Source organism: Leptidea sinapis, chromosome 2 (assembly GCF_905404315.1).
Source record: "Leptidea sinapis chromosome 2, ilLepSina1.1, whole genome shotgun sequence".
Lineage (NCBI taxonomy): Eukaryota > Metazoa > Arthropoda > Insecta > Lepidoptera > Pieridae > Leptidea > Leptidea sinapis.
In genome coordinates, this window is record NC_066266.1 from 8,778,915 (window position 1) to 8,798,743 (window position 19,829).

Genomic DNA, 19,829 nt, shown 5'->3' on the forward strand with positions numbered 1-19,829 from the left:
ACACAAAGTGTCATACAAATCGCGAGTGTAAGACGTAGTTTGTCATGCACATTAAAATAATATTCCTGTAGGCCTACCATCAACTTTTAATTAGCGATGCGATTCCGATTAGGTTTAGGTCCCTTAACTGAATCGCTAAAATTCGTACCATGAATGAACTAAATCAGTTAGCGATTAAATTTCTTGATTTGACGTCAACCTAAAATGGATAGATCTAATCACGTCGTGGTATGAAATAGCAAGGCAGTTCATTTTAGGTTGTCAATTTAATCGCAATAGGAGTTCATGGTAGGCGCGCTGGTCTGTTTTCGTTGTTCGTCAAGAGACTCTATCTATAGAATAAGAATAAATTACCTAAGTTTAGAGCGTAGTCCCGTCTTAAAGGACAGCAAAATATCTCTTAATCGCAAGTATGGCCAATGTCTCTATATTACATTTCTTGTAACGTTAGCCCCTTGCCCTTTCTTTTATACAAAAAACTTTGATAGGTCGAAAACTCTATCATATCCTTTTGACCACAAATGAATCAAAAACAATTCATTCACAATTCATCAGTCGGGCTCGGGTGTAAACACCCCCTTCCAACTAAAAACCTCATCTGTGCTGATAGCCGTAAAGGCTTTTACAGCGAAGTCGGAAGGGGGCCTTGGAGGCCGAAAGCCCTCCGACGTTTGCCCTTTCTTTTATAAAAAAACCTCGATAAGACGAAAACCCTTTCGTATCCTTTAACCACAAATGAATCAAAAACAATCAATTCTTAATTCATAAGTCACTCATACCATACCATTCCCTGTAATAGCCCAAACACATGGTCGTATTTGATCCGAACAAACCATCGGACGCGGTCTGGTACCGGACTATATTATTCAATGGTATGTCTCATTGCACCGCCTAATGAGAAGGTTTAGGGTCGCGAGAGGGCAATGGAGAGGGCTATGCTCAGAGTTTCCCTCTAAGATCGAATGAGAAATGAGGAGATACGTAGCAGAACCAAAGTTACCGACCGAATTGAACTGATTGCGAAACTGAAGTGGCAGTGGAAAGGGCACATAGCTCGACATGGCCGTTGGCGCAGTAAGGTCCTCGAAAGGCGACCACGTTCCGGAGGCCGCAGTGTTGGTAGGCCCCCCACAATATGGAACGATGATCTGTTCAAGATCGCGTAATAGGTTGGATGAGGGCAGCGTAGAACCGATCGTCGTAGAGATATTTGGGGGAGGCCTTTGTCCTGCAGTGGACGTCTTCCGCCAGATGATGATGATGTCGCATAATATAATGCATAATATAAATATATATAATATAATGTAACGCTAAAGCTTAAATATTACCTGAATAATTCGAAAAAATTAAATTATTTAACCGCTCTTAAAATTAGGTTGAATTGTTTCATTGGACATTTCGTGGGAACGGCTACGCACCTTTCCCACGAAATGATATCAAAACACGTTTTTTGTTCTTCTGATGAAATCTGTGTATAGTTAATATGCTGACAGACGGTGATAATATCAAATATGTGTGTATATAAATAAATATAAAAGAAGTGTACTAAAGATATAACTTGAATATTGATTCTTTATCGTTATGTTTTAAATAATTTGAACACTAAATGCCCGATAAAATCGTCAACGAATCAAATTGAATTATTTAAACAAATCAAATCAAATCTCATTCAACTAGTAAACTATAATATAATAATCTAACTTATATGGGTTACTGATTATTTCTTTTGATTTGTCGTTTTTATCGTTACCTTTTAACTATTTTTTTTTTATGAAAATAATGGACAAGACGAGGAGGACGTTCAGCTGATGGTAATTGATACGCGTTGCCCATTACAATGCAGTGCTGCTCAGAATTTTTGAAAAACCCCAAAAATTCTGAATGGCACTACAACTACGCTCGTCACCTTGAGACCTAAGATGTTAAGTCTAATCACGGCGCCCTTCAGACCGAAACACAATAATGCTTACACATTACTGCTTCACGGCAGAAACTGGCGCCGTTGTGCTACCCATAATCTAGCCGGCATCCTGTGCAAAGGAGCCTCCCACTGAGCCTTCCACTAATAAAAGTGAAGTATAAATTTTTTGGAAACTTCACTAGAGAAAGTGTGAGTTTTAAGTTCTGTTAATATTTATTATCGTAATGCTGTTTGTTACCTATACGTGAATAAATAAAATAAAATAAATAAAAAATATTTAATTTAGATCATAATATTGATATGTTTTGAAATTATAACTTTTATAAAAACAGGTGTACTTATCATTAAAAGGCTTAAATATAGATTAGTAATTATGTAATTAGTAAAAAATTCATTCTTTTTTTTTAAATTGTTTTAGCAGTAGTTTTTTAGTTTAGTAACGATATGCATACCTATAAATTTAGATATATAAGTAGTAATACTTATGAATGTTTATTTTATTCGTATATTATGTTAAATTATGTATCTATATCGCTCTATATATGAGATATCGCTTGCTGGCTCACATCTAATACTGCGAAACAAAGAGGATGTAAATACTAACAAACAAAGAAACAAAGAGAATATAATAAGAGTCGGAACTGCCTAAGGAAAGATTGAAATTCTGTTTAGTATGAAACGTCCAGTCATTTGACATAAGTTTGAAATAAAAATTACAATTGGACAACGAAATATAATCTGGCTAAGTTTGAAAGCGATCAGTTGCTTAAAACGTAGTGAATTTCGGCTATCTTCGTTTTTAATAAGACTATAGCCGTCATCTGACAATCTATCAATGACTGCACGTTTCATACAATCGAATGAATCGCTTTTCTTAGAGTTTCGCTAGGCTGCTGCGAAATAGATATATCTTTTAATGTTTTAAGACTTCTGAGCTTATTTTCTATGTGCTAGTATTTTTTTTACTTTTGTGGAAGATCTCAAGGAAATTGCGAAATCTTAAAATTAAGCAACCATTTAAGTTATTTTAAGTCTTCCAACCGTGTTATTATTTTTTAGCATCGGAGCGAAAAAGGTTTGAAATCTTTTACATGTTTTTTAATTTATCTCTTATAAGATAGGATTATTTGTAAATAGCATATGAGCGTTGTAGTTTTCAGGGGGACTGCAGATGAAATGAGACAAAGATAGTATTTGTCAAAGTTGTCATTATGAAGTTTAGCGCCATTTATTGCCTTGGAGGTGGTATTTCTATAGACAGATGGTTTTTGACAAAATTTACTGACAGTGTCCTCTTCTTTTGTGGTATGTGTAGTTGTGGGTTTTAATTTAGAGATTATATATATATATATATATATATATATTCTCTTTTCTCAAAATGTATTCTTATATACTTATTAATTAATAGTAATAATACTAGATACTACTACCACTTCGGAAACAAATGGCGCTCTATTTTATAGCAATAGCAATAATATTGTACTGTCATTGCTATTGCTAGTATCTAGTCCCAGACTGTCCGATCACTTAGATATTCAGCTGTAGAGTAGTAGGATTTACGACAGAGCCGTTTTGTAATAAAACAAAGAGAGAGTATCGGTCGAGTAAATTTTTTTTAAATGATAATAAGGGACGAGATGAACAATGATGGCGCTCTGCTGATGGTAATTGATACGCCCTGCCCATTACAATGTAGTGCCGCTCAAGATCCAGAATCTTGAAACCCCAAAATTCTGAGCGGCACTACAACTGCGCTCGTCACCTTGAACGGTTCACTAGTTCAGGCGTGAAAGTGTAGTAAACAGACAAACTATCTCTAATTCGTATTTATAACATTGGGAAGATGCTAAGAAATAATGATTTTTTTTTATGAAAATAAGGAATGAGACGAGCAGGAGATGGTAATTGATACGCCCTGTCCATTACAATGCAGTGCAGGATTCTTGAAAAACCCAAAATTTCTGAGCAGCCCTGCTGCGCTCGTCACCTCGAGACATAAGTCGTCAAGTCTCATTTGCCCAGTTATTTCACTAGCTACGGCTTCTTCAGACCGAAACACAGTATTGCTTACACATAACTGCTTCACGGCAGAAATAGGCGCCGTTGTGGTACCCATCATCTAGCCGGCATCCGGTGCAAAGGAGCCTCCCACTGGTAAGGAATTAGGTACCTCTAAAATTATTTTCAAATATTTTTAAATTTTCTTGTAGTATTTGTATAACTAAGCGTTATATTTATTTAAACCTATTGCATGCTTAGCCTTGAGTTAGTTTTTTTAATGATTAATAAATGGTTTATTAATCAGACAACAATGAACAGTGAACCATGAGCGATTAGTTGATGCTAATTATTATAATTATATCACGGTGGCAATGTACTTGGAGCGTAATATTACCAGTGGGAGGCTCCTTTGCACAGGATGCCGGCTAGATTATGGGTACAACAACGGCGGCTATTTCTGCCGTGATGCAGTAATGTGACAACATTAGTGTGTTTCGGTGTGAAGGGCGCCGTAGCTAGTGAAATTACTGGGCAAATGAGAATTAACATCTCTTACGTCTCAAGGTGACGAGCGCAGCTGTAGTCCCATTCAGAATTTTTGGGGTTCTTCAAGAATCCTGAGCGGCACTGCATTGTAATGGGCAACGCGTATCAATTACCATCAGCTGAACGTCCTGTCCGTCTCGTCCCTTATTATCGTAAAAAATCACATCTACGAAAAATTGTTCGACATTTTTTTAGAAGGACATCTGTAACACGTGAGATATATACGAGTAAATTTTGTTATAAAGTTACATAACGACTTATTGAATGGCAAAATTAGTCTTACAGGTATATATATGTATATATATACACGTAAAAGTAAAGTCGCAGTAAAGTCCTCGAATGGCGACCACGTACCGCAAGACGCAGTGTCGGTAGGCCCCCCACAAGGGCCCTCCAAAGAATTTTATGACGATTGGTCCTACGCTGCCCTCGTCCAATGTATTACAGCGATCTTGACCAGATCGTCGGTGCATTTTGTGGAGGGCCTACCAACACTTCGTCTCCCGGTACCTGAACACGATTCGAGGAGTTTATTGCCCCAACAGCCATCTGTTCGCCGAACTATGTGCCCTGCCCACTGTCACTAAAAAAATCGTAAAAAATTGTAGTTAATATATACGTCTAGATAGAGTGTCTTGCTGTTAGACAACCGATAAAAACATGCCAGGAATATTAGTTTAGTGTGCGTGACGAGCTACATCTGCACTCGCGATTTGTATGACACTCTGTGCTAGTGTGCGTGAACTGCTCAAAATAGAGGTTAGTTCTAAACTCAATTTATTTTCGACGTTTTCACAGCTGTCATAGTCAATCTATACGTATATATGATCTTAGAATATAATAATAATATTGTTATGTCGCATTGTAACATTTTTATCTCATTATTTATCCCTGACGCGTCACCGCGTGAAGTCTTTAATTAACTTTTGAATAAAAAACTAAAGTAAATGCCCTCGCGGTTAACTAGTTTTGGGTCTAACAAGGTCCAAACATGTTTGTTCATGGTTAAAGTTACAAGAACGTTGGTTTAAGTGACAGTCGTTAAAATAACAGATTAAAAAGCAAGTTATCCTTGAACTTAAGGCGTTCCAGATTATACCTCCACTTTTATTCATAATAAAATATCGAACTGTGTAGAATCTATCTTAATATATATATAAATTACGTGTCACGTTGTTTGACCTAAGCTAATGAACGGATTTTAATGAGGATTACTTCATGGAGTGCAGTTTAGTCCAACTTGAAAGATAGGATAGTTTTTATTTCGACCTGGGACCCATAATTATTTTTATTTTCAATATTTGTTTTGTATGGACATATAAATGCGCGGTTTGACAGTTCTACTGTGAAACAATTGCATTATAACAACAGGGAGTATTTTTTACGAAATAATTCTTGATGTTTTGAAATATTATTGGCAAATGCCTATAAAACAGTATTTTTTTGATTGTCTACAAAACAACGTCTGTCGCGTCAGCTAGTATATATATATATAACTAAAATGGTCTTTATTTAAGGCTCTTTCACGCTTAAATCACTGATCATATCGACATGAAACTACCACTATTCGATGCTAAATTTATCCTAGATGGTTTATGGCTGCTTCTTTTTGGAAATTCCAAAGTTCCTTCCTTTTAAAATTCGCCCAGCAAAGCGGGCGGGAACGACTAGTAATTAATATGAAGACAGTTTTTATATTGGAAATGAACAGAGTTATTATATAAAAACTTCTAGCTGACCCGACAGATGCTGTTCTGTCATATAAAAGTCTGAAGTAAAAGTAGTCTAATTTTGTAAGTTATTAAAATGGATATAGTATGTTATACTTAAGAGATAGACATATGCCTTCGCAGACTTTTTTGTAGAACTATATATGATACACAATTCCACCATACATTATTTTGTTACATCTCTAAAGGTTTAGTCAGCGTTTTTGTTGAATGCTCCCAGATGGCTAATCTTGACAACTCCAACAAATATAGTTAATGCATACGTAAAATGTAAATGTATACACAAGCTCACCACGAGAGCCTTCCTCGAGAACCACGCTATCCATTAATAAAAACAGCATGAAAATCGGTACAGTTGTTTTCAGTTTATCGCAAACAGACGTACAGACAGACGCGGAGGCGGAGGACTGTGTTTTATAATATGAAGTGATTAAATTAAACTTTTCAAAAGTGCTTTAAATTCAAGACAATTAATAATAACTGTTACATTTTTTATAATTGAAAATGTATCAATGTAACTTCAACAAACAGGGGAAAATTCTGAGTTTGATTCTGATGGATTGCAGCGGGCTTTACACCATCTTACTAAACCAGTGGGAGGCTCCTTTACACAGTATGCCAGCTAGATTATGTCCACAACGGCGTCTATTTCTACCGTAAAACAGTAATGTGTGAGCATTATTGTGTTACGGCCTGAAGGGCGCCTTAGCTAGTGACAATACTGCACAAATGGGAATTAACATCTTATGTCTCAAGGTGCAAGCCTAATTGTAGTGCCAGTTTTCAAGAATCTTGAGCGGCACTGCATTGTAATGGGCATGGCGTATCAATTACCATCAGCTGAACGTCCTGCTCGTATCCTTTATTTTCTTTAAATAAAACTATCCCAACTAAGTAATATTAATTTACTGAGAATTCTTTGTACTATTTACATCCACCGGTCTGACATGCCATTTACTTACAGGAAAGGCTCAATTACTGCATTTGCAGTTGCGCAAGTTACGCTTGAAGGCATTGACATGTGGCACATTAGGTACAGTCGTAGGAAGTTATTAAATCATTAATTATACGTCTAGATACAGCTAATCGCTGCCGGGCATCGCATGACAACAGGCCAGGTTTATTACTGATGAAAATAGAGGTTAACAGTTCGCCGCTATTTTTTTAACGTGTTCACAACTCTTACAGTTAATCATCATCATCATCATCATCAGCCGGAAGATGACCACTGCTGGACAAAGGCCTCTCTCAAAGATTTCCATGAAGATCAGTCCTGCGCTGCCCTCATCCACCGTATTCCGGCGATTTTGACCAGATCTTCGGTCTATCTTGTGGGGGGCCTACCAACACTGCGTCTTCCGGTACGTGGTCGCCATTCGAGGACTTTACTGCACCAACGGTACAGTTGACGCGCGGTTTGACAGTTCTGCTGTGGGACAATTTCATTATACCAGCAGGGAGTATATTATACGAAATAATTCTGGATGTAGTGAAATATAAATTCATAGCGAAACTAAAGTGGCAGTGGGCAGGGTACATAGTTCGACGGACAAATACATTTAAACATCCATGACTCGGAAACATACATCCATATTCATCATGTATATAAATACTTTGATACATACACGGTGGCAGTCATTCCAAAAATTTGATAAAATTTTCATTGTATCTAAGATTGAAAATTTACTAACAAATCCTGTTCTTTGTTTTTTATTTGTGATTTATCTCTATTATAATATTCATTCCAGTGATCTATCGAATCATACTGTCTTAGTTTTTACATAATAGATGCCTTATAGAACAGATAAAGGTCATTATAGAAAATATTACCATTATATTAGATACAATATTGTTGTGTAAGTAAATCAAACTTATTTTAAATAATATCTTTTTTATATTCTACTGACAAAATTATGCCTAGTTTCACCCATATTTATTATATATATAAAATTCTCATGTCGCGGTGTTTGTTGACAAACTCCTCCGAAACGGCTGAACCGACTTATATGAAAATTGTGTGCATCGGGTAGGTCTGAGAATCGGCCAACATCTATTTTTCATAGCCCTAAATATAATTTTTATTTTTTTTTTGACAATTTTTTTATTTTTATGTTAGTATGATTCAACGTTAAAAAATACATATAACTTCAAATTGTCGCCCTTCTACGATCTACAACTATTTTTGTATCGCGATTTTTATTTTTCTCTGTTCCATCCACAAAACCGCTATAGGGTTGCAAGATGGCAATCGAATACAATAATTACTCGTATTGTGGTATGATATATTTGGTAGGTCTGAGAATCGGTTGAATCTATATTTTATACCCAAAAATTTTAATTATTGATTTTATCGTTTGCTGGGTCAGTTAGTGCTATAATAATAATTAACACATTTCACACATACTGTCAAGGCCCAAATTAGGCATATTAAGCATAGCCTGTACCACGATACAGTTAAAGAACAGTATAACATCATACTAGAACGCCTGGCTCGACGCACGCACACATATACACGATTTACACGGCCGCTAAGCAGTCTTAGGGAGACAATACTATTGAGTTATGAGTAGAACACCGTACGTTGCCGAGTCTGGTCACAGTTAAATTATATGTGACGGCGCCGCTCCGTCCGTCGTCAATATATTTGTATGTACCAACCCTAGCGCTCCTCGCTCTAGGTATAAATATAATGGAGACTGCTGAGTTACGCTACTGTACTATTACTTGTTTTGTGCTTGTAATATGGGTGCTAAACATCGATTTATTTATAGACAATAAACAGAAATATATAAACATCCATGACTCAGAAACGAACATATTCACCATACAAAATAAACCTATCAGGATGCGAATCCGGGACCTCAGCTCAGTAGTCAGGGTCACTAACCTCTGGGCTATAGTCGCGAAATTATATATTATGAATTTATTGAAAATAAATAGTAGTTAAAAATAAACCAAAAAAACACGCTTATTATAGAAACCGATCTAAAAAAATTGAAATTTAACAGCAATTCCTGCCTTAAAGATGATTAATGATATTTATATAAATTAAAAAAAAAATATTTTGCAAATTGAAAAATGGAATCATTGTATCCAATTAATAAATTCACAAAGTTTGAACGAAATCAGGGTGTTTAAAGTGGGTCAAAATCGCGCCCTAATGAGTCGGTTTCAAACGAATATACATACAGGTGAAGCTAATAAATATCGTGTAAATAAATATCTTTAAAAACTATAAGACACAATTCGACTCATAAATTTCTAGCACCTACTGCATTACTTATTGAGATCTTTTAATACAATAACTTATTTAAACATAAAACTTATTAAATAAAATACTATAACAGTGAACAGACCTTTATCTGTACAGATAATGATTTCATATAGTCATCACTGTCTCAATAATCGCTTTATTCATTCATATATTCGGTATTTATTTATGAGTGGAATCTTAATGATAGCGGGTAATGCCATCCTTGTCTGTGAGATGTTTTCTTCCACGGCATGATAATTTAAATAATTGTATGTTCTGACTTGAACATTTCAATATCTATGTTATTATTATTATTTCTCTTTATTATAATTTTATCTTATTTTCTACATTTATATATATAACATAAATAGAGTCCCGCCGGCGTTGGTTTACGATAATTCCGCCGGTGGTTAGGGCGACAGACTGAGGAACTTCCGCACGATGCGTGCCGTTCCCAAAACAGCTGCTTTCTGTAACTGACCCTTTATCCAGTTATTAAGTGAGAGCCTCTTGAAATAATGGTCGAGGCTCTTTGCTATAAGACCGTTTACGGAAACGACTATTGGGACAGTTATTGTTGAATCAACATCCCACATGTCAGTAACCTCGAGTGCCAAGTCCAGGTACTTAAATAATTAGTCTATTTCAGCTTTAACCGATCTACCAACATTATTATTATGAGAAGGGGATTTTTATGCACTTAAATCCTAGGATCTATTGCACCCCTGCTTGTGCTAGCGCACCTATCCTGGACTTCCCATGTCTAAGACAAAAACAATGAGCTGTGGAAAAATCGAGGCTACTGACTAGGAAACGTGCCGGGATTTAAATTGAATTCTCAAAACCAATTAATTTTAAGAAGCGTAGGATCTTCAGAGGGTCCAAGCAGGGCAAGTTCTCTGCTTTCAGTGAAGGTGTTTTAAAACACCCAGCCTGATTCTGGCAAAGGCCTCGCATTCTTGAAGGATGTGAATGGGGTTTTCAGCGGCTTCGCAGCAGAATCTGCACAGGTTTGATTCACTGAGACCCATTCTGACTAGGTGTCCGTACAGCTTGCAGTGGCCTGAGAGGAACCCCATGAGGGCTCTCACTTGAACCCTTTGCCTGTCCTAGAAATGGACAAAGAAACCAAAAAAAAAATAAAATAACGTATGACGCAAACGTCAGAAAATTTTAGGAACCAACTTCAACCTGTTACAGTGATGCGCGCACATCTTAAATTTTCTCTCTCATCATTTTTTCATAACGCGCCTAAAGTAGTATAACTTCAAAAATCAGTAACTTATTTATCTTTAACATGAACACCTTTCTACACAACAGAAAACAAAAAACGTGTGCGTCTCCGGAAGCCCGACAGAAATGATAACTTAAACAAATTTAAGTTGAAATATTTAATATTGAAATTGTTTAACAGAAAAGCTTAGGTTATTAATTATGGAAGTATATTAATATGATAATGTTAGGAATGGTTATTTATTAATAAAATATTTTATTGATTATGTAATATTATATTATTATTCGTTACGATTCTTGAATATGTACATTAGAACGTTGTAGTATCATTATTTAATAGTACTTTAAAAGTAATAATTGGTTAGAGTGACAGAGGAGGAGCCTGCCTTCCGCTACCGTATATGTGAGAGAAAGGGACTGGCGCGTTACGTTACTAAGAGGTTTACCCTCCTATCATCATCGTCATTAGTCGGAAACGTCCACTGCTGGACAAAGGCCTCCCCCAAAAATTTCCGCGACCATCCTGCGCTGCCCTCATCCAACGTATTACGGCGATCTTGATCAGATCGTCGGTCCATCTTGTGGGAGGCCTACCAACACTTCGTCTTCAGCTGTTGTCGCCATTCGAGAACTTTACGGCCACAAAGGCCATCTGTCCTTCGAGCTATATGCCCTGCCCACTGCCACCTCCCATACGAAGTTAAAAAGTTTAAAATTAATTTCACTCACAAGCTTGAAAATATTTTTTTAATAACTAATAGTAAGTGATCGCCGGAAAGTACCCTCTGCCCCCACCGCAACGCCCCTTCCCACTTGTTTCGCCTATTAATCACAAATATGTTCTCCTTATAGATCGTAACTTACTTTTTCCATAAACTGATTATCGCTCCATCTTGTGGGGACCATCTACCAAAACTACGTCTTCAGTGACGTGGTCGCCATTCGAGGACTTTACCGCCATAACGGCCATCTGTCCGTCGAACTATGTGCCCTGCCCACTGCCACTTCAGTTTCACAATCATCTCTGGCATATGCGACTTTGTTTTCTCATCCTCATTTCTGTTTTGATCTTGCAGGGAATCTCCGAGGGTAGCACTCTCCATAGCCCTCTAAGTGACCATGAGCTTTCTCATCAGGCCCATACCAATCAATTTAAGAAAAAAATTATGAAAGTTGAAAATAATTTAACTGTGGCTGCAATTTAACCATTTTATTGCGTAATATATATAACATACAATTAATTTGTAACACTCGTTGAGATTTATTTCTTTTAAACCGTATCTTAATGAGAAGAATAAACCACAAAATTACATAATATTACAAAATTGCTTGATCGTTTATAAATAATATTATCTACGAGTAAGAATTTCGCTTTCAGAATATAATATAAATTCAAGGTTTGTTTTAAGTGAGACAGCGCGGTTTTTATTTCAAGTTTCTGATTCGGAGCATTTAAATTTTATATTATGTTAAAAATTAAAAGATTCTGTACTAAATCTAATTAGGGGACCGGTTAGAAGAATATCTTAAATTATTCCACAACAATTAGTAGATCTATTAAAACGGAGTGTCGCTAACTGTAAGTTATTTTGTCATTCGCTTTTAAAATGTATAGTTGGCAGGGAGCCATTGGCCTGTCGAAATAATTTATATCGTCTTTATAGTCAAGAATATGTTTATAGAAACGCGTTACTTATAATTTTATGATGTTGCTTATTTGATTTTATAATGCATATTTATGTTAAATTTTGAACTTTGCAATAGTTAAGTGATATATAAAATTTATAAAGAATAACACTTTGTTTTAACACTGTTATATAAACTGTTATTTTTAAAATGCCGTCTCAGAAGAATGTGGATGAACCATCGATTACTCGGACCAGAAATGTTGCATCACAGGTAAGAAATTTCATATTTCGTTATTAGTATATTAAGTCTATACTTTTATAGATGTGCGTATCCATTACAATACACTAAAAATGTCTTCAAAGCGTATATACAAAAGAAGAGTGCGAGATAAAAGAATATTTCTAATGGAGATACAGCAAGATAGAAAAGGTAAGCGTATATTTACTATGTATTTTTACTGTAACCGATTTCGATTTACAAGTCGTAAACAATCAGCCACGCTTGAAATTAGCTTCTAAGTATATTGAATACTATACTACTAGCTAATGCACACATTGACAAATCAAAATTTAATTCACGCATTTTTTCCGAAAACTATACGACAGTTTAAGCTAACGGCCGTTTTCAATAACCTATCTACCCTTAGTTTAACTTACTAGAGGTAGATAAATCTATCCTTTTACGCTTACTTACATTTCAATAACATATCGACATAAAGCATTGGAGTACAACTATATTCGACATAACTTTGGATAGATAAGATCTTGTCATTAAACGGTATCAGCAATGTAACCGTAACTAGAGAAAGGTTATTGAAAACAGCCGTGAAAAATCGACTTCAACCATGTTAATAAAAAAAAACATCGTAAATCGCAAGTGCAGAAATTAAGTACAGTAAATTTATTGGTGAATGCAATAAATTTACTGTACTTATTGTATAAATAAAAATATAATAATAAACAATTTAAACAATATAAAAATAATGCCCAATAAACTAACAATATTTTTTATATTATATAAAAAAAACATACAAATAAAGTATAAAAAAAAAACACAATTTAATATCAGCTTAAGTGGAAGGCGTTATTTAACGGAAATCGATTGCTATTTAAAATGTTATAAGCGATGTTATTTAGTGTTAATTACACCAAATTTCAGAAAATCACTTCGACACAATATGTTTTGCCTGTATAGAAGGCATCTTTATGAGCTTGTTGACTTGTCAAATGCTGGAACCAGAAACTCATGTGAGACACTAAAGATTATTAACTACATAATATGTACACTACATGTTTTAAGCAAGGTCCTTCGCTGCGTCTGTCTGTCTGTCTATTCGCGAGAGACTCACTAAATTACAGCACCGATTTTCGTTTTGTTGAGACCAAGGAAAGCGGGGTTCTCGAGTAAGGTTTTTATATAGTCTCGCTTTTTCGTTTCATTGAGTTTCGAATGACTATAGAAGTTTCACTTCAGAAAAAAATCATAGAAGTTGCAGTGGGACCGTGTCATATAAAAATTGTATCGACTGGTATGTGATGATCACATTTTAGGCAACATTAGATATACTAGTAAGAGGCTCCTTTGCACAGGAAGCCGGCTAGATTATGGGTACCACAACGGCGTCTATTTCTGCCGTGAAGCAGTAATGTGTAAACATTACTGTGTTTCGAAATGAGCGCCGTAGCTAGTGAAACTACTGGGCAAATGAGACTTAACATCTTATGTCTGAAGGTGACGAGTGCAATTGTAGTACCGCACAGAATTTTTGGGTTTTTCAAGAATCCAGAGCGGCATGGTAATGGGTAGGGCATATCAATTACCTTCTGAGCTGAACGTCCTGCTCGTCTCGTCCGTTATTTTCATAAAAAAAAATAGATACCTGTTTCAAATATTTAACCCACATTATAAATATCAGATTATATTAATAATTACATTAACATAATATGAATCACATCTATTAAATTCCATCGGAGGAGAACTTTATTCAAATAAATATTTCTAATATTTTGAAGGAATGTTGTTTTTTATATTCTTGTGTTGCAAGTCAATAAAACATCTTTATTTTAAAATAGACAAGTCATGTTATGCAGGATATGTTTTAGGCTTAGATTAAGGATTGATCTCCACTGCGCTACAACTAGATACCACAAGCGAAGACGCCAAGTGTGGTAACTAATACTAAGTCCAAGTGGGCGTACTCGAGCCAGTCTCGATCAATGTGTGACGTTGTCGTGCCATATGTACTGTTAAACTTTGCGAATAATTGAAACTATGATGCCGGGTTGCGTAGTCAAACTTTGTAAAAATAATACTACAAGAAATAAGAAAGACACTGGATTCTTCCTTAAAGGCCGGCAACGCTCTTGTGATTCCTCTGGTGTTGCAAGAGAATGTGGGCGGCGGTGATCACTTAACACCAGGTTGTTTGTCTTGCTATTCCATAAAAAAAACATATCATCAGTAGGTATTTTGTATTTTATTAATAAAAAAAAACATATCATCAGTAAGTATTTTGTATTTTATTAATTTCACTGAAAAATTACACGAAGCGTATGTTACAAAATATGAAAGATGCCATTAAGTGTCAAGATGCCACACACACAAGCATCTAATAGTTGCCGTAATAAAAAAGCTATTGTTCTTAGGTCGTGCGGTATCTAGTTGAAGCGCAGCAGAGACCAATGATTTATCTAAGGTTTTAGGATGTACTGCCTTATTGTAAGCAATTCGATTTGAAAAAGTTCAGAACATTGATTATGAGCAATCAACGAAGCACTTACGCGTGAAGTGTGTCGGTACAATGTGTTATCGATTTTTCAGATTCATATGTACGTTTATGCGTCGCTTTATAAGGTTGGCAACGCTATTGTGATTCCTCTGGTCTTACAAGAGATTACGAACTGCGGTGATTACATACCATAACCCGCGACCCGTAGGTATGGTCGGTTTTTCTTATGATAATATGGGACGAGACGAGCATTACGTTCAGCTGATGGTCATCCCTGCGAATTACAATGCAGTGCCGCTCAGGATTCTTGAAAAACCTAAAACATGTGAGCGGCACTACAATTGCGCTCGTGACCATGAGATATAATATATTAAGTCTCATTTGCCCAGAAATCACTAGCTACGGCGCCCGACCGAAATATAAAAATGCTTACACATTACTGCTTCACGGCAGAAATAGGCGCCGTTGTGGTACCCATAATCTAGCCGGCATCCTATGCAAAGGAGCCTCCCACTGGTAAAGTCCTCCTCTTTCATAAAAACATAGATTTAACAGGATTAAATTGGAAGAAAACTCGTCAAAATTAAATATCCTTAAACTAACAAGAGGCTTTTGATCAAACGAATAATCTAGGGCATGTATTCGAGAAGTCCTCCTTAGCCATGATCCAGTCTATAGCTGTGTGACTTACTGTTATGTCTTTTGGAATACCGATGTAAAAGTGCATATTAATATGTGAGAGTCTTGCGTGTAGAATATGCCAAGGAGATATGTTCAATCTGTGGCAGACGTGGATATAGAACCTCCTATTTTTAAGGCTAAACAACACAGTGAATGGATGAATGAAAAGTGACAATAACATAACAAATTGCTGTATTGAAACAGGACTTGGTAAACGTCATAAAGCTACATCATTTCGTAAAGGAGCTTTGATACGGGGAGAAGAACTGATAAGAAACTACGAGCCCATCTTTTAAACCAAGTTACAACCGCGCTTTTTGCGAGGAATGTTTGACTTTGTGGAATCAATTACCGGCTGCTGTTTTCTCATCAGCGAATCCATAAAGTACTGTTTCCGTTTGTCTATATGTGTGGACAAAACGTAAAAAGCAATTTAAAAACTACCGGAATACCGCGCGAAAAGCTTCCCGGAACGGAAACTGAAATGGAAACCCTCAATATTATGCCTCCAAAGTAGACATGTTAGAAGTGAAAACTGTAATGTGCATGAACCTTTAAACAGCATATGAAGTCCTGGTACAAATTGCTAGGATGACACTTGATTTCAACCCCTATGAAAGACATTCCAATCACCGCTACCATATATTTTATGTTCTCCTAGTGTATATATAGTATTCACGGACTAGTAAAAAAAATAAGGACTCTGTGTCATCTTACATAACAGTGAGGCACCAAAACAAGCCGGTAAACGTGTAAATACATAGCCCCACGCATACACTTACACTAATACAAGCCGATCGACCGCCATTATGAGATTTGCCATCGTCTGGGACAGATCAGTTTGCGTCGCAATAAAATATTTTAAAAATGCCGTCGTGCGTTGTGAAAATGTGTAAAGACAATAATATAAAAGTACTAGTGGATATATGATTATCTAAGGGAAAAATAATTGTGTGACTGGTATACTCCGTAACCGCACACACACTAGCATAAAGGTGCTTCACTTGCTAATATCACGGCGCGGAGTCCTTCTTTTTTTACTAGTCCGTGATAGTGTTAAGTCATTCGTATTCATCAGACGTCAGAATTTATTAACGTATACTCGCAAAATACAGATGACAATCTCTTCATCAATTATGACCGCCTGGTACCAAAACACTGTATAATGTTTCCTATCTCATTTTCTCCCACATTAAATCATAGAATTTAAGTATCTGTCTCTTTTTAGTGTCGCGCTTTTTCGTTTCATCGACTTTCAAATCACAACGATGCTAAAGAAATTTTCACTTCAATAAAAGTGTAATAATTATATGTAATATATCCGTCTCTTGCTTTCATTTGCCGTTTAGTTTCTTTGCATCCTTGTTAACATGTAATAAGGCGGCTCCAAGGGAAGGTCTTTTAAAAAAGCAGTCACGTCATTTCTAATTAATATAAAACAAAAACTAATAAAAAATATGAAGTTAAAAATTATAAATTAACAGTTGTTCACTTGTATGATTGGCCTTGAATAAGATGTACGTTGACAGGCAGACACATGAGTGATCCAAGAATGGTTCCGGATTTTATCACGTGGACATACGGAAATTTTAAAAGTAGATACTATCAACAAAATTGATTCGTGACCAAACTTAACGTCACCTTCTTACAGTCAAAATAAACAAGTAGGTCGAAATTCGCTTGAACACACATTTCCCAAGTTACTATTATCACTGCATGACGAGTGACGACAAAATGTGAAATATGATAAGCTTATGCGGCGTAGGCAATTTTTAATTATTAATTTTTATTTGATTTTTTATTACTTTTGAGGCACTGATTGTCATTAAATCTTATTCGTGTAAATATAAACCTAACTGTTTCTATGATTTCAAAGGATTATCAGCAAAATGGGTCATGTATCATAAATCAACTTTCAAATTAATATCGCCGGTACAGATACTTCAAGTCATCTTGCCGTGCGACGCTATGTGTACGTGTCCTTGTAAAAATGCTGCATTGATCTGTGTGACAGCGACGCGGCAGTAGTCATCCGAGCTTTTATCGTCTAGCGTCACTGTGACACAGATGCAAGCTGCATATTTAAAAGCACACGCACACAGTGCCGCGCGTCAGAATGACTTGAAGAATCTATATGAGTATAGCATGCATATGACATTAAAAATTATCGTTGCGGAAAATGTTCAAATAATAACATTGAATTCTATCTTATCCCTACTCAAACATCTTGGACACTGAAAAAATGTATCTATACTTTACTAATAATAATTTTCAACTGCAGCTAAGTCAGATTTAAAAAATGATCCCAAATTTGTTCTCTACTGCTCATAAAACATTGAAAACGATATGCATATTGTTGAAATAATAATTTTACGCAGCGGCCATCTTAAATTTAAACAAAAATTGCCAAATTGTTTCTCTGCAAACACTTTTCTCTGAACACGATTTCCAAATTGTTGAAATTATTGTCACTCCTTCCATAATATAACTTTTCACAATTCACCGTCATGTGGACTTAAGCCTAGCATCACGGTCCCTCGGGAACTCTTTAGAATTTCGGGATAAAATGTCTATGTCCTTTTCCGAGCTAAAGACAACGTGCGTGCAAATTTCATTATGATCTGTTGAGTAGTAAAGGCAACAAAGCGAACAAAGAAAAAACAAACATACAAAAAATCAAACTCACGTTCGTATTTATAATATTAGTAAAGATGACGTGCCGGTTTTGGTATCTATTATATTACAATAAATAAATATTATTCCTTACTTATTCCTTGAAAAATGTGAAGAATTTCTTTAAAACATCTTAAATTAAATAAAACAACACAAGACCTTTTGCAGTGTCTCAATATACCAGCCTAAATATTAACCTCGACCCGATACTTCGTGGACAGCCATTGATGGCTAATAAAGATCTATTAACCCATAATTGGAAGACACCTCGATAGTCAATGTCATTGAAACCTTACTGGAACATTCACATGATAATATTATTATTGTATTTATTCAACCAAAATAAATCTTATAACTATATTTACTATGATTATTTAAATTAAAACTATCATTACGGGGAAGTGTACCAAGAATACTGATCTAGTCTGATCTGTCGACCGAAATAGCTGCCGGAGCTTGGGTTGCCAGTGGACCATATATCATTAGAGGCGAGAAGATTTGTACATTCTCCGCGTCTTTGGGTCCCAAGTCGCGTCCCACACCACCTAAGCCAAAAGGGTCTTTCCATTAGGACGCTTGCCATCGCTGTGGGAAATACTATTTGGCTCTAAAACAGCTGGTATATTAAGGCCATTATCCCGAGAAATCGCCAAAATAGCGCAAAATTGAAACCATTTCTGGGCGGTTTATATACAGTTTATATTTATCCAAAAAATAATTATATATCTACCACAATATGAGACGAGACAGCCTTAACAAAAACAACAATTTGACATAAAAATGTCTACCATACGGAAGAATCTTGTTACCTTAACCTTACATATTTCATAATGCCGGAACTGTTGAGTATATCAGTAGGTATTTGATGATATGTGAATAAAAGTAATAATTAAATCATAAACCGCTATAATATAAAGCTGTTATGGCCATAGCTTAAGTTAAATATAACTATATTGAAGGCACAACCGGATTATCGATAATTTATAACTTAACTGTGGTGTGTGGATTTATTACGTAGTAAAGTTTTGTGAGGCATAAATTGACAGCTATTTCGTTAGAGAGTGTTTTTTATTACCAATATATGGACACCGTTTTTACTGTTCTGTTTCACCTTCGTGGAAATCTATCGATGCGAATTTTTTGATTAATTAATTTTAATGTCTTTGCCTATGCTATCAAAGGCATTTATTTTCTCAAAAATCATTCCTTTATAATTATTTTTGATGTCATTCCTAATATACTAGACACTACTACCGCTTCGGAAACAAATGGCGCTCTGAGAAAGAAGAAACGGCGGAAGAAACTCTCTCAGCATTTTATTGCGCTCATATGAATGAAATATACAATTTTGTACTGTCTTGTCTATTGCTATAAAATAATCATAACCTAATCCCAGGCTGTGCGATCACTTAGATATTCAGCTGTGGAGTAGTA

The 19,829-nt window shown here is 35.7% G+C and overlaps 1 protein-coding gene across 2 annotated transcripts in view; it reads left to right on the plus strand.

Annotated features, from left to right (window-relative positions):
• The window catches only part of LOC126975936 (facilitated trehalose transporter Tret1-like), an 87,372-nt gene that overhangs the window by 27,409 nt on the left and 40,134 nt on the right, over window positions 1–19,829 (plus strand). Inside the window, exon 2 of one of the 2 annotated variants that reach the window (XM_050824066.1) lies at window positions 12,449–12,583. In XM_050824066.1, coding sequence (XP_050680023.1) covers window positions 12,521–12,583 — 63 coding nt within the window. In that variant the 5' untranslated portion in view covers window positions 12,449–12,520. Of the gene's footprint in view, window positions 1–12,299; window positions 12,584–19,829 lie in introns of both variants that reach the window. The other variant, XM_050824057.1, reaches the window with a different exon arrangement.